Source organism: Saccostrea cucullata, unplaced genomic scaffold (genome assembly GCF_032062105.1).
Source record: "Saccostrea cucullata isolate Sc308-1 unplaced genomic scaffold, CSIRO_AGI_Scuc_v1 ctg174, whole genome shotgun sequence".
NCBI classification, from domain to species: domain Eukaryota; kingdom Metazoa; phylum Mollusca; class Bivalvia; order Ostreida; family Ostreidae; genus Saccostrea; species Saccostrea cuccullata.
Genome location: NW_026931824.1, coordinates 105,132 through 132,666, shown reverse-complemented (window position 1 = coordinate 132,666; position 27,535 = coordinate 105,132). Strand labels below are relative to the sequence as shown.

General features: G+C 33.2%; 1 protein-coding gene across 5 annotated transcripts; it reads right to left on the bottom strand.

The window, feature by feature from the left end:
- Positions 1 to 47: 47 nt before the first annotated feature.
- LOC134233631 (retinal-binding protein-like) lies at positions 48 to 21,438 on the bottom strand. 5 transcript variants are annotated; one of them, XM_062715613.1, is made up of 15 exons: positions 21,332 to 21,438; positions 12,163 to 12,342; positions 10,272 to 10,332; positions 7,921 to 8,028; positions 7,586 to 7,655; positions 7,428 to 7,471; positions 7,118 to 7,180; positions 6,054 to 6,242; positions 4,482 to 4,557; positions 4,083 to 4,163; positions 3,902 to 3,985; positions 3,181 to 3,287; positions 2,709 to 2,848; positions 2,278 to 2,426; positions 49 to 1,096 (listed from the first exon to the last, which is right to left on the bottom strand). In XM_062715613.1, exons 3-15 carry the CDS (start codon positions 10,284 to 10,286, stop codon positions 927 to 929), a joined length of 1,296 nt encoding a protein of 431 aa, XP_062571597.1. In that variant the 5' UTR covers positions 10,287 to 10,332; positions 12,163 to 12,342; positions 21,332 to 21,438; the 3' UTR covers positions 49 to 926. The 5 variants fall into 5 exon arrangements, with proteins under 5 accessions (XP_062571600.1, XP_062571596.1, XP_062571597.1 ...); XM_062715615.1 differs by lacking the exon at positions 21,332 to 21,438 and adding an exon at positions 12,519 to 12,536; XM_062715616.1 differs by lacking the exons at positions 12,163 to 12,342; positions 21,332 to 21,438 and adding an exon at positions 10,643 to 10,762 and having other exon boundaries at positions 48 to 1,096.
- Between the last annotated feature and the right edge of the window lie 6,097 nt (positions 21,439 to 27,535).

Genomic DNA, 27,535 nt, shown 5'->3' with positions numbered 1-27,535 from the left:
ATTCTCAATGAACATCATTAAGAATCTTTGTAAAAAAAATATAACGTTTTATCTTAAATTGTTTTCAAATACACTGGGCATTTAAGACATTACTCAAGAAAATAATGTGTTAAGCACCTAATGAAATTTGAAAAACAACTTATTGGTATGCGATATTGTAATATTAAAATACAGTAAAAAGTTTTAAAAGAAACCATGATATACATGTTAGTGTCATCAAAACGTCATATAAATACAAATACGAATAAAAATCGAATGATATACTTAGTAAATAATATTCGATGTATGCTAAATGAAATTTAATTTCAACTACGGTTTACAAAAACACAGTTTACAATATAAATAGCGACAACATGGTTTATCAAACAACAATACAATTTGAAGGACAACTTAACAGCATTTACAAAACAAAAAGGAAAATATGTAAGAACTTTTTTGTTATTGTATAACATTTTATATTTTCATATACTAGTTTGTACATTCAATATAATGAACTAAATTAAAAGATGGATCTCTAATGGACTTTGCTTAATATGAGCAATCGAAATCGAATATCCCCATAAAGAGCTCCTTAATATAACTGGCAAAAGTTTTGCGGTATTTGAATTGGATGCTTGATTCAATAAATTCAATTTAAGAAATTCATTCATTTGTATGAATGAAGACATTCTGACATGGTCAGTAAGATATTACACAAACTACGACTTATTGAAATGAAGTATTTTCCATCAAATAAAAACAGTTTGTTGTATTGCAACAATGTTTTTGGCAAGTGTCCAGAAATGGACATAAAGTTATTTTTATAAGGAAATTTCTGCATACAGGAAATCAGAGATGTTTGTGCTTTTTTTTTTTTTTTATAATTTCCAACTGTCACTTTACAAGTGCCCAGCAGGTTATCATTTCATCCGCTATAACATAAACATTTATAGATGTGTAGTTTCGAATTTCTGTGAGAGCGTCTCCCAGTCGCCTTGTTCTATCAGGCTGTTGATTTCAGTTGTTATACGTGTGTCATCTGCATAAAGCACCTCAGTATTGTAGTATATTGTCTTATTTCTTGTCCAGCTGAAGGAATTGTCAAAGCAAAGCGTATCTGGAAAGCAAGCATAAAAGATCGAGAGTAATACATACCAGTACAGAAAAAAAAATCGGAATTAGTTCAAAGTTGAACATTTATCACAAAAATATGAAAAGACATAACATAACATAAAAATATAAGGACAGTAAGATTTTTTGTGGTTCTTATACTTTTCAATTGATAAATTGTATTTATTTGAAACAATAGACAAATGAATATTTTCAAATGAGCGAGGGAAAATGCTTGGAATTACCTGTATAACATTGCATTATTTATTTGGAGGAAGCACCCCAAGCATTTGAGAATGCAAGAAATTGGCATTTCCCTATTTAAGCCATGAGAAAAACATTTATCAAAACATTCCAATAATTTCTATTTGAGCGACAGGATGTTTAAGAATAAACTGTTTTAAGCATCGAAATTTGTAGTGAACCAAGCGCTTTAGGCCTGGAAAGAGGGTTGTTAAGTAAAGATTTGCTCTTAATGAAGACCAAGAAGCCGTATTCTTTTTGAAAGAAGTCAACTTATTACAGATAAGTGTTTGGTTTAATAAGCTGACAGGCCTGTGCAGAAGTCCTGTGCAAAAGTTGTAGGTGAAGAATCCGCAGTGGTGTGCATATGACAATGAACAAGTCACGTGACTAACAAAAGAAAGAAATACGAGATTCTATTAAATAGCGTAATCTAATCATTTTGTGTTTATTCTTTATGGATTATCAATCAGATCAGATCTGAAAATTCACACAAACATCATTCGCTCAAATGTTCTTTTTCTGTTTATTCAACCCGAATCGTGCAACATCATGCAAGTACAAGCAAAAATCAATCAATCATGAAAAGCTACGAGTACATAAGGGCAACAAATATATGAACTATGACCAGACACAATCATGCTTTCCATAGTCTTTATGATATATACATGCTTTTGCTACTTTTATTAACCTACTCTTTCTTTCGGCTAAGCTTTAATATTATAATAAAGAATGGTGCTAAACAGTCGAGAAGAACTACTGAATTCTAATTTATCTGAAATACAAAATAATATTTGGATTTAGTATTTAAACACTGTAAAATTATTTGTACAATTTTTTAATGTACTCTGCAGTATCTAGACAAAGAAAGTGCTACTATCCTGATTGAGTTATAGTGTGTATAAATAGATAATCATCATAGACATACTTAAAGCTCAAACTTACAAGTTCCAATGTTATCACAGATATAACTTCCATCTTCTGCGACCACGTGACTACTGACCCGTGATGAAGGTACCACGGGAACAGTACCATTGGAAGTTTGGTAGAGAACCCCAAATCCTATATCGTAGTTCTCCGTCTTAAATTCCCATCTGAAATATTTGGTGGTTTATTTCGAATGAATGTCGATTGAAATGCATTAACCTGTACTTTTTCAAAACATGTAAAAGTAGAGATATTGCTGACTTTCAAAACGAAAGATCTAATTTATCTCAAAGCAAGACAGGAATGGAAGCCTGGTCAAGGTAAACTGATGCTACTTCAATTAGTAGAAATTAATAATTTGTGAACTTTTGGAAAAAGAGGATAAGGTCTGGGTAACTGGGTTTTTTTTGTGATTTACTTGATTAACTGTTTGTTTTAGCTAAGTTTACTTTAGTATGCTCCCTGGACGGTTCACTTGAACATCTATTGTAAGCTTATCTCCCCGAGGTACAGTAGCAGTCTCCATTTGTTCTTGAAAGTCCGCGGTTTGCAAGAAATATTTTTCTGGCACATCTCCACCGTAACAGATCTAAAAGTGAGAATAAACATTTGCATTTCTCCTTGGAACTGTAAACAATTAATTCGATAGAAATAAAAGCAGTGCAAATCTTTTTTTTTCTCTTGCTACAGGCAAAGACTTTACCTTTTGGTATAGCAGAGGTAATATCAAAATAAATGTTAAATGACGTCTGTGTTTTCAATTTCGATATCAAACAGTCACTCCTATAATGACCATAACGTAAGCTCAACATACTCAATGTACATCAATTTTTCTTGAGCAATCTATAGTTGAAGCAAAAGTCAGACTGAACCTTGGCTTCTTTAAGGAAGTATGTCGCAACAGTTTAAGAGATAACCTACCATGGTCTTGCATGTTGGATCTCCATCAGGGTCCGTTAAAGTACCTCCATAACACGCCGGAAGATCAGAAGCATCGATGTACCTTAACAGATACTCTTTATAATCACCTACAATAGGAAGAGTCGGCAATTCTTGTTATCCCTTACACAGGGGTGTCAAAAAACCTTAACAGGTACTTCTTATTATCCCCTAAACTTGTGGTCAATAATTCTTAACAGCTTTCATATAAATTACCAGTATGATTGAATACCACTTTTTATTCCTTGCCACAAAGGGCATCCAAATACTCAACTACTTCATAAAACCATGCACTATTAACAATTTCTTAATATATCGCGCGACATTGTATCTTCACAGATACTAATCCCTTACATAAAGCATAATTTCAACACGTACGTTTTATTATCACCCATAAAATATTTTTAGAATGAATGATTTATAATATTTAGTAATAATATGCCTTAAAATACGTATTCTTAAAGAATCCTAGGTCATGAAAAAAATACAATAGCTATTTTCAATATCTTTATCTATGAAAACAGTTCCTAATGTATGTTTTTCAGGTATACGTTATGCCATGGTGTTCAAAACAGCATTTATCAAATATATAATGATATTTTTATACTTGAAAAATATCATTTTAGGCTATATACATAACCTGCTTACAAAGATGTGTGTAAAAGAAAATAAAGAAATGACCAATACATTTATTTGTACTCACTCCCAATAACATGAATTTTCTGCTTCATATCTTCGCTAATCAAAGGACGGGCTATCTTATATAAAAGTGGAAATATTCCGGGAGCTGAAATGTTAAAAGGATTATTAATTATAGCATTGTGATTGTCCTTTTTTAATAAATAATGTTCTCTTGAACAAATATTTTTGTCCTTGAAATATACCATTTATAATGAGTAGACGTCGCATCATCTCTGGATAGTTGTCTTCTAAAACTTTGACCAAGTGAAGATACATTTTGAGACCTGCAACATAGTAAAAAAAAAAAATAAATAAAATTAGTATGCAAAATGATTTGAAAAAGCATCAATGGAGAGTGAGCTTCTAACATTTTATGGTGTAAAGCAGATGAAAAAAAGATTTTATAGTTCTGATAAATTTTTAAGCTTTAGTTAACAGCAATAGAAAGCTATCTTACTATCTAAAAATCCATTAATAATAATTACTTGTAATGAATAAATGAAATAATTTTTTTTAAAGTTCTCAGAATATATAGAGAACAAAGAAAATATTCAAATTAGAGAAAATGGAAACCACTGTTGTTTTTTTTTTTAAATGTTTACCTGGTCGCCAAAGCATCCTGGTTCCAACACCTGCCATGTCAAACACAACTGTCAACCCATCCACCCGGTAGCCACGCTTTATTCAACAACAGTTTAAAACATGTGACTTAAATTACAGATCTGTGCAATATTGTTTAAATTTGATTCAGTTTGTTACTAAGTAGGAAAGATGATCAAATCCATTTACAAATATTCAAAAAAAAAAAAAAAAAAAGAGATCACAAATTTTTATTCATTTCTACTAGCTTGAAAATTTTTATCCATAAAGTTTAAGGTCACCTTCTCTCTTCTTTTCCTCTATACATAGGTTTATTTTTCTATACAACTATACATGTACGATTGTCACACAACTCAGTGAGTAAATATATACTATGTACATGTAATTGGTTTTTTTTTTTAATTTTATTCATCTTGCATAGTAATTGATGTTTGTTTGTATCCCTCTCGAGAATTTTTCAGTCGTATGCAGACGCCGCCACTTGCAGGTGGAGAGCTGCAAATTGTGCCCTTTGGCACTCAAAGTCATTGAGCAGTGATAAATCTTTTTGGTGTCAGAAACTACATCGACACGGGACCTTGGTTTATATGGTCTCTTCGTCCCACAGTGGAATCGAACCAACAACGTCAGAATCAACTTCTTACTTGGCAGACGCTCTAACTACTGATCCACGCGGGCAACTTTTTAAGATGTTACACATCTAGCACAACGCCTATATTTTTATGACCTGATATATAATATCCTAAAATCGGTTTGCTGTGCTTTGTATTGAGACCTGTAGGAGTATTTTAATGGTCTAATATGTATTAAGCAGGGGTTTTAGTCGAGCTTATCTTTAAGTTCCAAAGGCGTGGCAAAAATATCATGTTATCTAAGATCAAGTTTTTGCCTTTTTCAACAAATAAGTGCAAAAAGCACGTGTTGCTGTAAAGAGCTAAGCCTCTTATACTTTCGTGCGAGATAAATATGGAAATACTTCACGACTTTCTCAAATATAAGTACAACACAAATGCCTGATAAATAGCAAGTTAATATCGTAAAAAAATCAGATTTTAAAATTTAACCATGTACTTTCTCCACTGTTACACATTTTTTAGTAATCTAAGTATGTCTTTCGATATTTAAACTGCATCTATCATTATTGTGTATAAACCTTCTTTTGAAGCTATTCCTTATACACATATATTATAATACTCGTACTTTAAATTGTTGGGCTTTTCCAGAGTATCGCTTACTCGTGTGAGAAATATTGTGTTCACAGGTAATACAAACCACAAGGTCAACGTTACCCACTTTTTAACAACCCCTCCAAGATACTCCATTTCGCTTAATTTTTGTAACGCCTTATGTCTTCGAGATAGTTATTGGTTATTCGGTTATATAGTTTTATACAAACAAGACATTTTCGAAAATTCGGGAAATGCATTTACATGTAAGAAAATGTTTCTAGACTTAAAGCATACAAAATTTGCAGATGAAAAGAATGAAATTTTCGCGTAATAACGCCAAAGTGAGGTTCTCGTCAATAAGAAGTGATCTGTAATTATCATTAGTGATATAGATATTGCCCTTACCTTTTTACTTTCCTCTTGCCAGTCACGGACAGTGCCCTCGCACTGTTGTATTTTAGCCTTCTCTAAGTCTGATTTTCTCACAGAACACATAAGGCCCTTCATGTCTAGTCGTCCGTATGGTTCTACACGGACTGGGGACCCGTCCTTGGCATGGCCACAGAACCCTCCCGTCAGGTACTTACAGAGCACCTGTCAACAGAAACCAACACACGTACTAAACCTCCCGTCAGGTACTTACAGAGCACCTGTCAAAAGAAACCAACACGTGTACTAACCCTCCCGTCAGTACTTACAGAGCACCTGTCAAAAGAAACCAACACGTGTTCTAATCCTCCCGTCAGGTACTTACAAAGCACCTGTCAACAGAAACCAACACGTGTACTAACCCTCCTTCAGGTAATTACAGAGCACCTGTCAACAGAAACCAACACATGTTCTAACCCTCCCGTCAGGTACTTACAGAGCACCTGTGAACAGAATCCAACACATGTACTAACCCTCCCGTTAGGTACTTACAGAGCACCTGTCAACAGAATCCAACACATGTTCTAACCCTCCCGTCAGGTACTTACAAAGCACCTGTCAACAGAAACCAACACGTGTACTGACCCTCCCGTCAGGTAATTACAGAGCACCTGTCAACAGAAAACAACACGTGTACTAACCCTCCCGTCAGGTACTTACAGAGCACCTGTCAACAGAATCCAACACATGTTCTAACCCTCCCGTCAGGTACTTACAGAGCACCTGTCAACAGAATCCAACACATGTTCTAACCCTCCCGTCAAGTACTTACAGAGCACCTGTCAACAGAATCCAACACATGTTCTAACCCTCCCGTCAGGTACTTACAGAGCACCTATCAAAAGAAACCAGCACGTGTACTCCCAGTAAAATGAGCCTGAACCATTTGATTGAACATTGCCTTCTTCCTATTTTAAGGCCATGTTGGAATCAAAATTATAAGTCCATAACTGTATAACGTCATCAAAAATCGGTGTAAACCAAATCATTTCATTTTTTGATAATAAATTTAATTTTTTAAAACTATGAACATTTCAAACCTCTGGTTGCTTGTAGTCCTCTAAAATTGTGTCAACTTTCATTTTTTCTCGGAATGCCATACTCTGAAATAAAAAAAACATCAACGTTACTTCACCAAAGAATATATAGCATTAACCAAAATGAATTCGGTGTTATTTCATTCCGTATATTTTTTGTAAAATGGACATCGGTTCCATGACAACAGTAAACTTCTGTTGCGTTGTTAATTTGCAGGATTTCATCAAGAAAGCATTAGGATGATGAAGCCCATTAATTTAATTAGAAATACACTTTTATAGATTCGTACTGATCAGCAAAATTCAATCATACCGTTCTGAACATCTTCTCCGCCTTATCCACATCATAACACCTTGCTGTAAATTAATAGATCTCTGATTTATAAACGTAGTATACGTGGATTTCAGAAAAAAATAGACAAGACATTGAATTATATGCTTTACTTTTGCAACACAAAACGGGAGTCCTACCTTTGAGCCATTTATGTAGGTAAAAGTCATCATGGTCTGGCTTTATCAAGTCCTGTATTCTCAGCTTAAACTAAAATCAGGATACTTGATATAAAACTATTTAAGTTAGATAATAAATCAAAATGATACAAAATAGTAATGTTAATTAGGAGAACATGCTGCTTTACCATTAAATTCCATTTCACAAAAACCTTTAAGTAAATTTTAAATAAATTTTAATCCCGCTATTAAAAATGCAATACAGGGTGTATATAGCAATCTTTACTACCTCGAGACTAAAGTATGAATTGATTAAATCAAATTAAGTAAAACACTCTTGATCCCCTATTACTTACTTTGTCTAGTGCGATCTCCTCCTTGGTTTGCTGGTTTGGCAGGTGCGTTGTGTCGATACTCAGATTCTTCTTAGTGTCCGTGGCCACCAACTGACCACTCAGTGAGTACTGTTGAGACATAGTGACCGCCATATAAAATACATATAAAACACTGACACGTTAACCTATCCTCCTGACTGCCTTCATCAGATACACTGGAAGGTGGCGCGACAACAGTTCTGGTATTAAGGAACACTAATGTATACATTCATTATCGATTAAGGGGTTTTCTGGTCCATAAATCACATGAATAAAAATTTTATCTTCATACATGTGTATTTTTTTTAAATGTATAATAACAATATATAGAATTCATTTACAACAAGTCTTTTCAGATCAGACAGAGTGAAGAATGGATAATAAATGTGATGATTTTAATTTTTCTATCGTCAACTTCCCTTACTTATGCAGCAATATACCTTAGTTGTTTCGATACACAAGAGCATGCTCTACGCATGAACAATTTCTAAAACGAGATAAATCATTGACAAACAAGTTGATGAAACAAGAATTTCAGCTGTCTAGTTTAAATTCATTATTTCGTAAGTTCTATGGTCCATGCAATGACGTTATCAGCAAATACAATTTATCATTGAGTCAAATGCCGTCTGACGTTTTTCATACTTATTGTTAGTCCATTATTTATACACTGAATTGACGACGAATTATTTCCCGTTATTCCCCGATCATGACAAGGAGCACACGGCGGGTGTGACCGGTCGATAGGTGATGCTTACTCCTCCATAGAACATGATCCTACCTCCGATGTTTTGGAGGTCCGTGTTTGCTCTGCTCCTGGTCTGTATTGTTTTATGGACTTTTGATTTGAATACTGTTCGTTATCTCCATATGTTTCATCAAAACTTTTAAGTACCTTTATTTATAATTAGATGGAAAAAAATATAAATAACATTTTCAAAAGTCATTATTACATGTAATGTATAAAAAGGGCAATGTGATTATGGATTTCAGGGATCGGAAATAGTGCTTTAAAAAGTCTCTTTTTCTACGACTTCAGAAAGTCGGTTCAGCTACTCAAAAAGCGGAATTTATTAAGAAGAAGTCATAATAACGAGATAAGAAACCGTTAATAGGACTAATGAAGTCGTTACTATTTCCTAGAACTTAATAGAGTCGCAATATCGAAATAAAATTAGTTATCACGAAAAGGTGAGTCGTATTCCTACTTTTGTAAGTCGTTGTTACATGTACATCTTGTAATCATAAAAAGGCAAAGAGAGAGAAATGTAATCGATGTAAAACTTACAAATAATACAAATTTATGATTAAGACAAATCATGTATAAGTTCCACTAAGTGTAAATGAGGTAGGAAAACATCTGCGTGATACATTAACACATTTAGTGCTATACAACTATAAGAATTGCAATTTGAATAAAACAAATTATGCATTGATATTATGGTTTTTGATGGTTTTAACGTTAATTTATGAACCAATTTGTAGAAAGAATCAAACCTATAAACGATTGGCGGGGGGAGGGGCTGCGAGTTGTTAAAATTTTTTCTCCTAATAAACGACAAAAGAAAACATTTTTCTGTATCAGAATTGCGGAATCTATAAATATTCATAAAATAATGATAACTAAATTAACAAGAGGTCGATGGGCCACATCACTCACCTGAGTAACTTTGGCCATGTATTCTTTACAAGATTTCCAAAATATATAAGCTATCGTATGCGTGACCCCACCCTACCCCAGGGGTCACTATTTGGAAAATGTAGAATCTACACTACCCCAGGATCCTTCCACATATATAATATAAAATCTGAAAAGTTTACAGACGGACGGACGGCGGACAATGTGTGATCAGAAAAGCTCACTTGAGCTAATAACTATAACTAAAATATTAATACTGGAATTACATTTTATATTTAAGGTGTTTAAATTTAAATTGAAAGATGGAAAAACAAGTCTTAAACCAGACCAAAGGCATGAATCATCATTTTCTGTAATATTATTGCTAACTCTTAACTTCAGACTGCACCAGATTCTTACAGAGAGAAATTCAGGTTCTTCAGCCCTCTACATTCTTATGTAAAATTTTGCTCTTATGCCTATGCTTCTTATGTATTTAAATAATTTTATAGGTAAAATACAACAGTTAAAACAAAGCTCGCTTGGTAAAAGTATACACAAAGGATTTTTAATTTTTTTTTATTTAATATGAAAAAATAGTAGACATTAAGGCAATAATGCCATTAAAGTTTAGTTCTCTTATCAAAGTATCAACGGACTTTAAGAATCTATTAAGATCACTAAATGAGGAAAAAGGTATTTTTGATAATGTTACCTTCTTTCTGCTCATTCTGGGATCATTTTCAACTCCTCTCTTCGCCGTCCGCCGTCAGTACCTGTATACCGTAAAAAGTAAATTTCCGACTTATGTTTGATATGTATTTATCAAGGTTAGGCATAAATATGTTTTAGTGGAGCTACTGCATGAATGACTCGACATTGCATAAATATATCTCCAAAAAAGTGTAGGAACATGAAAAAAAATATTCCTTGGGCCTGAATTGAAACTATTTGCATATATCTTTTCTTTAAAAAATTAATAATAAAGAATAAAAACACCGAAAAATATTATTGGTCGTTTCCTTTACTAGATGTATATAAGAATCATGCAATTCATATTCTATAAAGCAACAATACTTGGCCTACCTAGTTATGTGAATCCTAAGCAGATAGTGAGATAGTATTGGAAACTACAACCTTGTCCAATTAAAATGCTGAGTCACTTAATATCCCACGCGGACGCTAATCGGCAAGGGAAAAAAACTTTTTTTTCTAAAAAAAATAATAATTCCTTTTTAACCATTATATACTCATAACTTGATCAGACAGCTTCAACTTTTAACCGAAAGAAGCCATCTTTGTGTGGGATAGAGTTCAAATGCGGTATCTTTTGATTTCATATTCCTTTCACAGTCGGTAAAATTTAGTGCACCATTATGATGACAGAATAAAAAGGAACTTCGATGTGGTTTTATGAGAGTGCAATTAAACCCCCGTGCTAGGTCGACTCCCGGTCATGAGGACCAGGGGGCAAACAAGGTCAGAGCTCAAATACCTGGAAGCTATTTCTTCTAGATCCTCTTGCCCCTATTCAAGAAGATACATTTACTATGAACTACTTTTTAAATACGTTGAACCACATTTTGAAGTGTTACATCATCCGAAAGTGATACTTTATACAATTTTAGAAAAATGCTCTAGTTTCTGACATGGACAAGACGCAGGAGGTCTTCCCAACATAGGGCAACCACCTGTTGGCCACAGACGTGTTAATAGCGGGGCTTTTAAAAATATAGGTGGTCATGAATGTAAATAGTGTTGCTTTCTATGACCGCCGTCTGATCCGCTCTGGTATGTAAAACCTTTTCGTTTAGGAATTGGGGCAATATACGTTCACCTATAAGATTTGAAGATTGTTAATCTGTAAACAATTTATTGAATCATCAGTGAAATGAGAATGTATTTTTAAAAATGAAAATTTGAATGTTTGTGTAAGTAAAATAGCATCTTAAAAGTTTGTATTTCAAGGTGAAATCTTTAATAAACGCATTACTTCGATCATTTCTTTTGTTTATAAATAAAATGGAAAAGGTCTCACACTTTCGATTTTACACAGCGTTGAGCAAAGTACAATCCGAGGGGATTTTTGAATTGCAAAGAAAAACATAAATTTAATGTGAACATATTTTTTCCTTAGAAAAATACACGAACACCGGACTGCTCGGCCCTGGGGCTTAAGATATAATTGCTGTCTCACGAACAACTAAATTTTTTCTTCAATCAATTATCACATTTCTTCAAGTCCTTTGTAGAAAAATGTTTTCTGACAATACCAACTATAGTAGTTACACAAAAAATAAAAGAGACTTTCAAAAAGCATAAAAATGAAGTTAAAATAGAGTAAAAAACGCATTTTTACCTGAAGACTAAAATATCTAAATTAATTCAACGTTTTATTCATTATTGTGCTTCAATAAACAATGTGATTTACTAGTATCTTAAAACAAAGGTTTGATAGCTTCATATATCGGTAAAAGAGAAAAATATGCATATTGAACAGGTCTGTTTTGGACATAGAGATTTTACCCGTGTTCTAGATTTGCATTCGTTAAAAATATGAAAAAATGGCACATGAAAAAAACTATTTAGATTACTTTTAGACTTACCGATATATTTCGTAACCTCCAGTCAATTTGCATTCCACATGTCGTCTGCAATATTATTCCGGCGCAGACGACAGGGTCATTAAACAATGATACCTAATACAAATGTTTTGGTCATTGGTCTCCGGAAACAAATCCTGCGGCTAAATCTTTTTTCATTCATTCAGTGATAAGCCATTCGTGCTACAATAAAAAAATATTCTGTTAAAAAAAATTAACAGAGCGAAAAGTCCCAGTGTGAATAATAACAGTCAATAAAAGAAGATTTTAGTATACAATCAGTGAACCTTCACATGAATATTTTAAATTCTTCAAGTGAACACGTAACTATATATAACTGTAGCCTAGTTATGTAAGACCTGTAATCCTAGTTTTTCATCTTTTATGTCTGGAAACCACTCCCCACACGTTTGGTCTATACAAGGACATGGGTCACCATTACATTATAAATTATCATCCGTCAATTTTTAGATGGAGACACTACATCATATGTTTATGACTAAATTTTTCCTTTTTGACTGGCACTTATAAAATCGATTAATATAACACAAGCAAATTAAATATGTTCCTGTTCCGATGGGCTCTATATATAACTTGATATGTTTATGTTGAAAAAAAATAATAACTAGTGCTGATTGTAACGGGAACCGTTACAGATGTTCCCCAAACGCTCCCCAACTTCCTTTTGGTGCCTCATTCCCTCTAAGCTTCATCTAATAAGGCAAACTCTATGCATCTTAGACATTAACAACGTTTTCCCTAAGTATACCAAGTATATCGCAAATTTTCGCATTGCACGTGAGCGCATGTGCAAACTTATGAAAAACGACCATATCATTTTATCTACACTATCAATTACTTTAGGGTATATTCGATTAAGCGACACGGGTTACACGAGTCACTAGAGTTGTAAATAAAACAACCTATCTTCGACACGGGTGATCAACCCGTGTTACGCGAGTATACTCCTCAGTTTACCTGGAGTAACAGGTAAAAAAATGGCGGGAAGTGAAGTCGCATTGTGAATGCGAAAACAGTTTCTGCATAAATATGTCAGTGTTTGTATTAAAAATTTACAACGTCAATGAAAAAAGTCTGCAATACAATTTTGACACCCCCTTTTTATTTTTTTTTGGTTTTTAGGTCAACCTCTTAAAATTACTGTTGTTTTATCATTGACAGTTTTTTTACACTTTTTTTTTTAAATAAAGAAATTAATCCAGTTTTTTTGTCAGCCTATAATTATTGGCCTAACCTCTAGATCCCCTTAGACATAGACTAAAACCAAAAACTTATGTTGATTATAAATTTTTGAAATTTAATTGTTTTGAAAATTGTTAACCATTAAGCATTCTAAATTATTTTCAAGAAGAATAAAATCGCAAATAATTTCTGGACTTTGTGATATGCACCTAAATACCGGCCTTAAGGCCTCCGAATCACAAAACATATCCCCCCCCCCCCCAAAAAAAAAATGTGATATACTAGTACTGCGCGGGGTATGCCGATAAAATCGCATATCTCTTGTAATAAATTTATTTTTATTTATTAATTTTGAATTCTTATAACTTGTTTGTTTTGTTTATTTATTTTTGCTTGTCAAAAAATTCTGAGACTTAACATCTGTGAGATTTGATGCCCCCCCCCCCCTGGAAAAAGAATATCGGATGTCTGCGCTTACATTATCCCGTATAACTTTTTAAAAATTAATTTAGGTCCTCGCTAACAAATTAATGCTATATACTAATTCATTCCTACTATAGCTATATATTTTTGTCCCTGCACAAAGCCGTACTAAGGAACTGGAAAGGTTTGATATTTTTATCATTTCTGTTGCCATGGGAACAGAGGTCCATAGCAACTAATGAAATAATCACCGGTTTCAGTTTGCAGACGCATTCCTGCATGACTGTCAAAAAATATTAAGATAATATTCCTAGCAAAACTTTTTTATGCATAAATAGAATGTCTGATCAAAAGGAGATTTATTCGCATTCTCGAACAAATATTGGGTTTTTTGGTAATCGAAAAAAAAAATATATTTTTCTAGAGTTTTGATAAATCAAAGGCACATTATAAATAACAAAATTCCACTGGAATCATTTCTGTTGCAATTTGATTGAAGTTTGGGTGTTTTTGAGTTAGATTGACTGGATTAACTGAAACTGCTCTCGCATTTGATCCTGTAATTATCTTAAAACTGAATTATTAATAATAGTAATTAAACTTCATAAGGTAATTAACACAACATTTCTATGTTACAATTGTTAAATCTAAAAAAAAAATAATTTTAGTGAATCAATATGAATCGAATAGACAATTTTAAAATCAGGGGGCCCGTTTTACAAAAGAACTTACACCTAGGACCCAAATTAATTCTGCAATTTTATTCTTCTTGAAAAGATATAGAATGATTAACATTGTACAATGAAATCTTAGAAATATGGAGGTCGGGTCCCCAGAACCAACTGTTTCTTTGTTTACAATAAATGTTATAAGTATATAGAAATACCTTTTCAGCCTTTAATTACTATCGTAATAATTATTGAACATTTTCACGCGTTTAGTTGAAATATTGAACATTATTTTTACAAAGTCAAAATTAACATCCACAGCCAAGTAAGACGATGAAAAAAACATTAGCTCAAGCTTTCTTTCCAACCGACGTCACATTTTTGTAAAAGTATTTGTCTCTCACATCCTATGACTTGCACTATATAAATGAAAAATGTCAGCTATGGTACTTTTCTTACCAATTCTTATCGGGGGGGGGAGGGGGGGGGAGAAAGAGAATACAAGCACATAGCAGGTGATGACAGCGCTCCCCACACTTCTTTTTCCAAGCATCTCTTTACGTTTAAAAAATCTTCATTGAAAGACCACCGACAGCCTCCCTCATTTGTTACAATAAAGCCAATCAAGGGTCTAGTCGTTTTGTATGAATAACATTTGGTACTGAAGGAAGTGGGACCTACATCCCCTTCCTCCAAGTAAATAGAAGTTTGGTTTTTTTCTCTGGCTTGCCCCCCCCCCCCCTTTTCAAACACAATGGCACGTCAATATTATACTTAATACTATTGACATGTATGTATGTGAAGACATTCTTATTCTACTTTTTTTAATTTAACAAGAGGAGGTATTGACTTGTTAAATAATATTGCAAGGATAAATAATCTATAAAATACATGTTATAACTATAAAAAAAATACATTTTGTTAAACAATCAATTCAGCTTTGAGGTCTTGTATAAAATTATCTGCTATTCATTATTTGATATTGTTTGTTAATCAGTTGTTTGTCCTGATTAGACCAAAAATACAGGAAATATACTGTTTTCCCCGTCATACGTATTTATACAAACACTAAACAACACGAGATGTTTTATTTAGATCACTCGAGTTCAATCAGTGAGCATGCGCATATTTAACACTAGTGCGACACGGGTTGTCTTAATCGAATACACTCTTAATGTACCTAATATTAAGACATTTAATCAAAATGCATTCAAAAATACGCTAAATCCAGTGTATTTTTAGTTTTACTCATTGCATGTGCACGCACGTGCATGCATGTGCATGATGACCAAACCTTCCTGTAGGAGTCCATTATGTCTGTCTATGGTGTAAATCACATCCCAATTAGTTGGAAAACAAGGGAGTTATAGCTATTTAAAGTTTAAGCTTATCAGATTGCAGCGCACGTGCATGCGCGTGTTTTCATGACAATTTTTTCATATCATATTGTAGGATATCCTAATGCATGATTATGTTCAAAATTTCAAAGCATTTCGTCAAAAAACAAGAAAGATATTGAGAATTTAGTTTCAGCCAATCAGTGCAAAGCACACGTGCACGCGCGTGAGATCTTGCTATTTTGACCATGTCCTCTAGTCTAAGCTTCTAATATATCCTTATGTTATGAGTTTCAAAGCATTTCATCACAAATTTAAATAGTTACGTCTATATCAATTATATTTAATTTCTCGTGTTGCACGTGCGCGCTCTTGCAAACACACGTGCATGCACATTCTTTTATCATAATTCTTTTATATCAGGCTGTAGATCTCCCTAATGTATAACTATGTTTAAAATTTCAAAGGATTTCATCAAAAAACAAGAAAGATATTGAGACTTTAGTTTCAGCCAATCAGAGCGAAGCGCACGTGCATGCGCGTGAGATCTTGCTATTTTGATCATGTCATCATGTGTACAGTACTATTATATATTTATATTATGAGTTTCAAAGCATATAATCAAAAAATAGAAAAGTTACGGCCATATCTATTATATTGGTCATTTTACGTGTTGCACGTGCACGCTCTTGCAAGCACGTGCGCGCAAAATGACCTTGATTCCGCAAATCTACATAACATGTCTACTAACCCTAAAAAGGTTTTACCTACTTCGGGTGAACAGTTTACAAGATCACTCGCGGACAAAAAAGTACCCAGGAAGAAGAAGAAAAACTAGTGCTAATTGTAACGGGAACCGTTACAGATGTTCCCCAAACGCTCCCCAACTCCCTTTTGGTGCCATATTCCCTGTAAGCTTCATTAAATAAAACAAATTCTGTGCATTTTCGACTTTAACAACGTTTCCCCAGGAGGATACCAATTATTTTCAAATTTTAGCATTGCACCCGCGCGCATGTGAATGCAGGTGCGTAATGACTATATCATCTTTTTACACTATCTATATATTTTAATATACTATATATGAAAGGATTCAGTTCAAAAGTATTAAAAATCACTCATTCAAGTGTATTTTTAATATCACTCGTTCTAAATGCACGCACGTGCATGCACGTGCATGATGACCATACCATCTTGTAGGAGTCCCTTATATCTATCTATATTCTAAATCCCATCCTGTTTGGTTGAAAAACAAGGGAGTTATAGCCATTTCAAGTTTCAGCCAATCAGACTGCAGCACACGTGCATGCCCGTGGATTCATGATTTTTTACTATATTGTGTTGTAGGACATCCTAATGAATGACTATGTATTAAATTTCAAAACATTTCGTCAAAAAACAAAGGAGATATAGCCATTTCAAGTTTCAGCCAATCAGATTGCAGCACACGTGCATGCGCGTAATTTCTTGAATTTTTTTGTATATCATATTGCAGGATATCCTAATACATGACTATGATTTAAATTTCAAAGCATTTCATCAAAAAACAAAGGAGATAAAGCCATTTAAAGTTTCAGCCAATCAGATTGACGCGCATGCGCATGCACATGATTTCATGAAAATTTTTATATATCATGTTGTAGGATATTTTAATACATGACTATGTTTTAAATTTCAAAGCATTTCATCAAAAAACAAAGGAGATAAAGCCATTTAAAGTTTCAGCCAATCAGATTGACGCGCATGCGCATGCACGTGATTTTATGAAAATTTTTATATATCATGTTGTAGGATATTTTAATACATGACTATGTTCTAAATTTCAAAGCATTTCGTCAAAAAACAAAAAAGATATTGAGATTTTTGTTTCAGCCAATCAGAGCGAAGCGCACGTGCATGCGTGTGAATTCGTGCTAATTTGACAGTGTCATATTATCTACACTTCTAATATATCCTTATATAATAAGTTTCAAAGCAATTCATTAAAAAATATAAAAGTTATGGCTTTATTAAGTATATTAGTCATTTCACGTGTTGCACGCGCACGCACGTGCAGGCGTATGCGCGCAAAATGACCTTCGTTCCGCACACCTACACTACACACCTATTAACCCTAAAAAGGTTTTAGCTCAGTTGGGTGAACAGTTTCTGAGAACACTCGCGGACAAAAAAAGTACCGGAGAAGAAATAAGAAAAAAAATAATAATAACTAGTGCTAATTGTAACGGGGACCGTTACAGATGTTCCCCAAACGCTCCCCAACTCCCTTTTGGTGCCATATTCCTTGTAAGCTTAATTAAATAGGACAAAATCTATGCATTTGAGACTTTAACAACGCTAAATTCATTCAAATTTTAGCATTGCACGCGTGCGCATGTGAATGCATGTGCATAATGACCATATCATCTTGTCTACACAATCTATACATTTTAATATACTAAATATTAAAGTGTTAATCCAAAAGTATTTAAAAACACGCTCATTCAAGTGTATTTTTTCGATTTAACTCATTTCACGTGCACGCACGTGCATACATGAGCATGATGTCGATATCTTCTTGTAGACGTCCATTACATCTCTCTATGTTCTAAATCCCACTCCGTTTGGTTGAAAACCAAAGCAGTTATAGCTGTTTAAAGTTTCAGCCAATCAGATTACAGCGCAAGTACACGCACGTGTATGCATGTGCATGGCGACCATATCATGTTGTAGAAGTTCATTATATCTATCTATGTTACAAATCCCATCCTGTTTGGTTGAAAACCAAGGGAGTTATAGGTATTTAAAGTTTAAGCCAATCAGATTGCAGCGCACGTGCATGCACGTGATTTTATGACAAATGCTAAATATCATGTTGTAGGATATATTAATTCATGGCTATGTTCAAAATTTCATAGGATTTCGTCGAAAAACAAGAAAGATATAGAGACTTTAGTTTCAGCCAATCAGAACAAAGCGCACGTGCATGCGCGTGAGATCTTGCTATTTTGACCATGTCATCATGTCTATACTACTAATAAATAATCAAATTATGAATTTCAAAGCATTTCATCAAAAAATAAAAAAGTTACGGCTGTATCTATTATATTGGACATTTCACGTGTTGCACGCGCACGCTCTTGCAAGCACGTGCGCGCAAAATGACCTTGACTAGGCAATTCTACATAACATGTCTACTAACCCTAAAAAGGTTTTACCTTCATCGGATGAACAGTTTACAAGATCATTCCCGGACAAAAAAGTACCCAGGAAGAAGAAGAAAAATAATAATAATAAGAAACAGAGTAAAAACAATATGTTCCCCAACTTCGTTTGGGGAACATAATAATAATAAGAAACAGAGTAAAAACAATATGTTCCCCAACTTCGTTTGGGGAACATAATAACAAAAATTTACAAGAAACATATTGACGCAAGCGTCAAAAATCGGCCGCAAACCAATTAATTAATTCTTTCATATAATAAAGTAGAAACTGAATTCTTAATTATATTTATCTGTTAATTATTTTATCCCTGTGACATTAAACATTTGAATGCGACATCCCAGGATTTTCTTCAGTACATAATACATGTACATTGCAACTTACTCTTAGCCCTCTGCGTCCCCGCACCCAGTAAGTTTAAGGTAGTCCGATCCTCAGGTTTATAAAATTAGCAGTTAAGTTATCAAAAGTACTCATAAAAGTATCTCTGAATCCATAAAGTTATGTAAATTTATCCACATGATTTCTTTAAAGTTAAAAATTAAACTTAATCATATTATATAGGGAAAAATGTCAAATCTCCAATATTTTTGCAGAAAAAGCGAATTGGAATATCAGCAATGCATTTTCTAATTACAAATTGATCAACAAATATATTTAAGGTTAGAAAACGATAGATATCCAGGCATTCAGAGAAATTGCTATGATTTTTATACTTATTTGGTATTTTTTGTCTTCTATTTCTGTCATATGTTCTATAATACATAGTGTAAAAGGCTTTTGCTATCATTGCAAGACACCACAAATCACTCTTTATTTCATATCATGCTAATAAGCATAAGTATCTAAGGCTGGATTCAAGAAAATCTTATTTCTCTAAAACTATATTAATTTTTTTCCCTTTTATAGGGTATAAAAGTCAACTTTTATAAGACCTTTTCCAAGACTTCCAAAAGCCTTCAATCTTACAAAAATGAATAAAATTAAAATTGTTGCATGAAAAAATTTCATTTTCAAGCTTCATTTTGATGCATTTCAATTAAAATATTAATTTTTGGAGTTATCCTTCCTGGCTGAGGATCTGATATCCTTAATTGGTACTATTAACGAACTCTGGCGGAAGTTTGATGTTTAAGTAGTTTTAACACTTAACCATTAAAACTAACGTTTAAACTTATCTAACTAGAGATAGTTTAACATTAAATAAAACGTAACAACTATATGGGGCTCCTCGCTCGCTCAGAGGATGTTGAAACCCCCAACTCCCTCTAGATCCACCACTACATTTCTTCTCTGTCTTGTTTTGGTGTGAGATGTGGCGGGAAAAGGCTTGGCATGTTGTAAAACGCGCTTTATCCTTGTCTGTTGGAGAAAAATCTCCTAATATTCTGTCTGATAATAAATTAAGATTAAGTCATGATTTTGAAAATTTTCCGTATTAAAAGTACATTGTGTATTTATATTTACACGTCATTTTAAATTATATAAACAACAAATCCTGTTGAAGTAGAAAAAGTGTTTAGGCAATCATATAACGCGGTCCTTGCTTTAGACTATGCCCAACATGTGTGCTTATTTCTCCGCACTTCAGTTACGTAGGAATTTGTCAATCAGGATTGGATGAAACATTTAACCCATTATTCATAAAATTTTAGTTTGATGATTATTATGCGTTTTTAATTTACATTCAGACACTCTTTCTTAATATTCTATTACATGAATGTTAAATATTTTTTATTCAAATTGCTAACTCCGCAGAAACGCACGGCGACTTAAAACTTTCATATCATATAACCGACCGCCTCCTGGCGGCCGGTAATAAAAGTCAAAATTTTGGTCTGACTCCTTTAATGTGTCTTGTGGTTTGCAAGACAAAATAAGTGCCGCTTATAAACACTACTTCAATTTGTTTGGCATGGTACCAATTTAAGTGAAAATTTTGAACAGAAAAAAGTAAGTTCTGAAAATTACATTACAAAAGATACTTAAGGAATAACTGTCTTATTTTTCGAATTCATGAAGTGATCAATGGATTGGCTTGTGTGATAATTTGCATAAACGCCGAAGGCGTTTATGCATAAAATTATCACACAAGCCAATCCACTGATCATCTTCATGAATTCGAAAAATAAGACAGTTATTCCTTTTATTTACATGCTTTGATTCCGCCAATCCACGGGCTCCAAGCCTGCTTCTCTCTAGGTGTTGTCCCGCCCTGCACGTGGTTTTTTTTGGAACCGCGCCAAAACATTCATGAGGAAATCAATTACATTTACAATTGGTAATTTTATCCCGGACAATGACATTGGAAATGTAAATATTTATCGATAAAGCTTACCCGAAAGAGTGCTTTGGAGGAGTAAATATCCCGTGTAGACTATAGTCACACCCACCGTGTGTCATAATCGGGTAAAGGGAAATAAAATGTACATGTAGACAAATGCAGTTTGGCAAATTGACCTTTTAATTTGTAACAGATAAAAGAGGCCAGTCTACATTCGATCTAACGATAGATTTAAGGAATCACTGTCTAGTTAGTATAGTATGCCAGGGCATCAACAATAGTGGGAAACATGGGATAATTTATGTATAACGGGCGAATTGATGTCCCTGGCATGCTATACTAACACAGGCACCTGACGTTACTTATTTATCTTTTGATAAAAAAAAAATACCCTTACCCTATAAGGTAGGGGTATATTTTTTTTATTAAAAGATAAATAAGTAACGTCAGGTGCCTGTGTATACTAACTAGGCAGTGATTCCTTATATTTTCATTTCATTGTGAAATAAAATTGTAGATTTAGACTTTAAAAATGAGGACATAAATTTATATTACACGAGGATTCCCATCCCAATTTCAATAGTCCTCGCCCACTGACGTCAAACACAACGACAGCCGCACGAGATTTTCATGCATATGTGGCCTCCTTAGCGTCAGACTCAGAGACAGATGCGCACGAGATTTGCATGCATATTAGGCCTCCTTAGCTCCTGACCTATTGACCTGCCTAATTTACATTCCGGTAGAATTATCAAGAAATTAACTCCGCTAACTTTCAAAGAGTTATCACAGAGAGAAAAATTAGAAATAGAAATATTGTATCAGCAAAATCGTTGTATCGACTGGCAAAGAACTCAGTTTGGCGAAATGTAGACTTCAGACGATGAACTTATCTTCGATAGCCTATTTAAAAATTTTTTGTATATGTAGAGTATGCTCTTGCGTATCGAATCAATTGGGAGACATACTAGTAAACTACAAATGCACGTGACAATGGTATATATACTAGTTTTTTTCAACATAAATGAGGGAAGTTGACAATAGAAATCAAAAGTTATCAAAATTATTATTAAGTTTAGTTGATTATCATCAATGTCTTTCCACAGTAATCATTCAAATTGATACACATATGTCAAACTCTGGTGTCTTTTAATTTCGAGCTCAATATGAAACATTTCGAAACAAGGGAATAAAAAAAAAGATCAATTATTATCCACCTTAGATATATCTAAATTTTAAACTGAAGGTCAATTTAAGGTATTCAATGTATAATGACCATATTTTGTACCTAAAAATTGAATGGTTCGATATTTTTAATCATGGTAGTATTTTGAAGATGTTATCCAATAAAAATGATCCGACGTTGCGCACGGTGTTGGTACTATAATATCTAACTCTTTATGTCGCAAAGAAATTAGCGGTTTCGCGATGTCATATTTACTTAAAATTGAAAATAAAATCATTTATGTTATCTAAAGTAACGAATAATTCTTAAAATTTTCTTCTGAAAAATTCAAAATTATTTGAACTATGATGGGGCGTTACTCAGTATTGGTCATTTACGGCGAAATACCCCTGTCCGACGTTACATCAATTATTGTTCGCGCAACTAAAAGGTATGAAAAATTGCACTTACAATTCTCTGAATTAAATGAAATTTAGGGGGTACAATCAGATATATGCATCTTTTAAGATATTGTTGAGTTTTTAACATCATTCTATCAATTTCTTGAATTTAGACTGGATCTACAGTGCGTAAGTAAAATGTCTAACAGTAAGAAATCGTTTCCTTACACAGACAATAGCCGAAATGGAGATGTGTACTAGACATAAATCCCAGACAAATATTAATTTTGGTGAATAATCTTTTAGTACATATATTTCTTAGATTAATTGAATTGATACATTTTATAATACTTTTCCAACGTAAATATTAGGAAGGTTTTCTTAAGTGTAGCCATTTTGTTACGCACGCACGAGTCACTCTATTGTTACAAAATGTATCTTAGTAACACATCAAAAATATATAAATTAATGTAAGATATAAAGCAATCATGTATGTAGCTCGAAAGAACATTTAATGCTGCATTTTCTTATTACACAATCTTTACAGTAATGGTCTACATGAAATAAATGCAAGCATCAATAAAAGTGTAGCCATTTTGTCACAGGTACAAAAAACGTCATTTTACACAATGCGTACATATGACGTCGGGAGCGTCAAATTATTATCGCCGTGGCTTTTTTCATGCAGGTCCATAGGACCAGCTCACAGGTACTTGTGGACATGCAGGAACCACCCGCCATCCCACCCCCGATATTCAACCCCGGAGCTTGTTGGAGATTGTTTTTCACAAACTATATTCATTACACTTTATTATCATGTGTACATGTTCCAAAGGAAAAAATTATGAAAACCCCGAAATGATATCGTTCCAAAAAAAATTACTTTCTAAACGAAGTATGCATTACAAGAGCCCCCCCCCCCCCCCACTTCTTTCACCAAAAATAGTAAAAAGATTTTATAATTTTTGTGATAAAACAGATTTTCAATTGTCAATGGTGAAACGTCTCCATCCCTCTTTTTTTCATCCCCTCAATATACTAAATTGATACTTATTTTTTTTAAATTCAAAATAACACCAGTTCCTTTGAAACGTAGGAGGCATAAAAACTCTCATTTTTTCTCTATACACCCAAAGCGCATGCGGACGCTATATAGAAATAAAAGACTTGTAATGACCTAACTGAAAAAAAATATTGAAGTAGGTTGAAAGGGAATACTACTTCTATATTTTCTCCTTATAAGACAGACAAGTGAGAAAAATAGAAAGAGGAATATTCACTGAGTGCCTTTGGCATTTCAGTAATTAAAATTTTATTATTAAGATTTAGATCTATCAATTAACATCTAAATATTTCATAAAAGAAGGTTCAAACATTTAACATTATGTGCCCTTTTATTTTTTTTTTTATACTTTTGAAAAATAAAATTCATTTACAGATCTAAAAAATGCATGTATAAGGTTCAAAACGTTATAACAACGTTATGACTTTTTAACGTTATTTTGACGTAACGTCAATGTGTACCAACACCGTGCGCAACGTGGACATCAAAGAATTTACAAAATTTTGATAATTGTCCAGTTAATTTCACCTTGAATTTTACATTGAAGTCTATGGGCAGCGCGTGTTTTTATCAGATATTGTAAAAATTAATATTTGAATTTCAAACAAATCTCTTGGTGAAAATATGCATAAACTCCCTCTTTAATAAACTATGAATTAAAATATATTATTAACCGCGGAAATTTGGAGAAATTAAAAATTTTCTTTTTTTTCATCAAGGGCAGATAATTCTTCAAAAAACTTTTAATGTTCAACATGACCGTCTCTTTACATGTTATAAGTCATGTGAATTTGGTTCATTTCACTTTTATCGCTATCTAGCAATGTGTTTTTATTTTTTTAACCAGTTTAAAATTATTTAAAATCGTTCAAAATCCCTTCATTATACATTGAATACATTAAAACAAGACTTTTTTCATATATAGAATTTTTTCCTTTTAAATAAATTCTGCTTCATAAGAATACAAAGGGTCTATTACAGTATTAGAAAGGGACACAATATAACTGTATGGGAATGTCATTCGTTAGTTCAACTTCCCTTACTTATACAGCAATGTACCTTACAACTGTATACGGAGTTAATATGTACCAGTATCTGTTGATTCGATATGCACGAGCATGCTCTACAAATGAACAATTTCTAAAACGAGGTAATTAAAGTAATATTTTCGTAAGTTTTATGGTCGATACAATGACCTTCAGCTTGTCAGCAATATAAAATTTATCATTGAGTAAAATGTTGACTGACGTTTTTCATTCTAATTTTAAATAGTCCATTATTTATACACTGAATTGACGACGGATTTTCTCGTTATTTCCCGATCATGACAAGGAGCACACGGCGGGTGTGACCGGTCGGCAAGGGATGCTCACTCCTCCATGGCACCTGATCCCACATCTAATGTTTTGGAGGTCCGTGTTTGCTCTGCCCCCCCCCCCTTTTTTTTTTATTTTGTAGACTTTTGATCTTGAATGCTGTTCGTCATCTCCATATGTTTCATTTGTATATTTTTGTGTTTTTTTTCCTTCTATGCATGTACTAGTAAGCTGGGTTGTTTTTTTTTATAAGTTTGTAGGGGTCCAGGGTTCATCTGACTTGTTGGCCTTGTGTTTGAAGCTTGAGGATCAACAGATTGTTGTAGGAATTAATTTATAGATGTAGATACTGTCAGTGGGAAACTCAAGCAACTTTTTTAAATATTATCTTGGGTTTACATATGTAAAGAATCAGATTTTTTTTCAAAAATGTTTGCAGATGACCCATGCAACTTCGTGTATTTCATTTTAATAATAGCTGCAGTAACTGCAAGTCTATATAAAACTTGGATCCCTCAATTGTGAAAGTCTCTTGCCTCTTACTTTATACATGCACTTGTTACAAATAAAGACCCTGCTGTTCTTAAGCTGAAGAATTTTGGATACTTTCCCTACATACCTATCCAAACATTTGACACCTTGTTGTGGCCCAATCTTATCCCAGGGACCATGCTTTGAACATGTTGTTTTCAGTGCCTGAGAATTAATGCATCTTATTTCTCATAATTCCCTGTTGTTTTCGAGAAGTAAAATAAAATATATGGAAATAACAAACAGTATTCAAGCTTAGAAGTCACAATTAACGATGCAAATCAGGAGCAGAGCAAACATGGACCTCTAAATCAAAAGAGATGGGATCAAGTGCCAAGGAGAAGTGAGCATCCCCTGCTGACCAGTCACACATGCTGTATGCTCCTTGTCATGATTGGAAAAATGACGGAAAATTCAGTTGACAATTCAGTGTGTAAATAATGACCGAAAATGTCAGTCAGCATTTGACTTAGTGATAGATTGTAAAACTATTTTACTGTGAAACATTGATTCTCTACACTTATTGACATTTCAATCAATTCAATACCAGTTAGTTTTTACACAATTTCATCTTTGTCTGGCTCAATGGTTCTCAAGTTATTAAATAACCCCCACCGTCTTCTTTTTTTGTCTTCTTTTTGGCCAGTCTCCCACTAGGAGGACACTTCAATATTAATCATTGTAAATTCCATTCAACTAAGTATACTTTGGTAAGTTTGGTCAAAATTGGATCATTGGCGTTGAAGAAAAAGACTGATATTATATAAAAAGTTTACACTGAAAAGTTTAAGGCAACTGACAAATTCCGAACAGAACTCAGACGAGCTGAAATTAAGAAGAACAAACAAACAAAAATACAATTTAAAGACAAAACCAAAAAAAATCATCAAATGTATGTTATAAAAAGCTATTTATATTCAGTCTAAAGATTACTCCTTTCATATAATGACAACTTTAAATGAAACTGAGTGACTTGTAAACAATTTGTCTTGTAAAGTGTATACTAAATACAATTGTTTATTCACAGGTTATGTTGATGATGAAAACCTACACATAGGTAAAAGAGAATTCTAAATTAATCCATCGATTTATAAGACAAACATCACATTATATTTTACTACATATGTACTTTATGTACTAATTCTATAAACATTTGACAGAATCAACAACACAATTAATAATACAATTAAGTCTAAAATATCAAAATTTAAAAAATCTTACATATCATCATGAAAATAGGGTGTATTGAAGCATCATTGTAACATCATAGTGTTATCTGAAACATTATATGATTGACTCTGCCATAAAACAAATGGGAACAAAATATCAGGCCTTTTCAGCAGAAAAATGTAAACCTTTTAAACACATCACCCATAATTATATGCCAGTCTTTGAAAACTGAATCACTATAGGTAAATTAACTATCAGTGAAAAGAAATGGCAGTATAGCTTGGAGCATAATTGATAAAATGAATATTATTTTTATCAAGACTGGAGATTGTAATTATTTAAACATTTCACAGTTGTTTATAAAAAAAAATAACGTATTAATGAAAATAACACTCCTCCAACCCATCCCTTTAATGATGTACTGAAATTTTTGAAAATGCACCGTAAGATGCCAGGTTGTGAAATTTCAATTTAACAGTTACCTACAAAAAAAAGAATTTTTATCATAAACATAAAATTGACTCTGTGGTTCCTAAGAGGTCAAATGTGTAAAAGTACACAACCAAATAATGTTTAGTGTCAAATGATGGCTAAGGAAGTGTTTTTCATTTT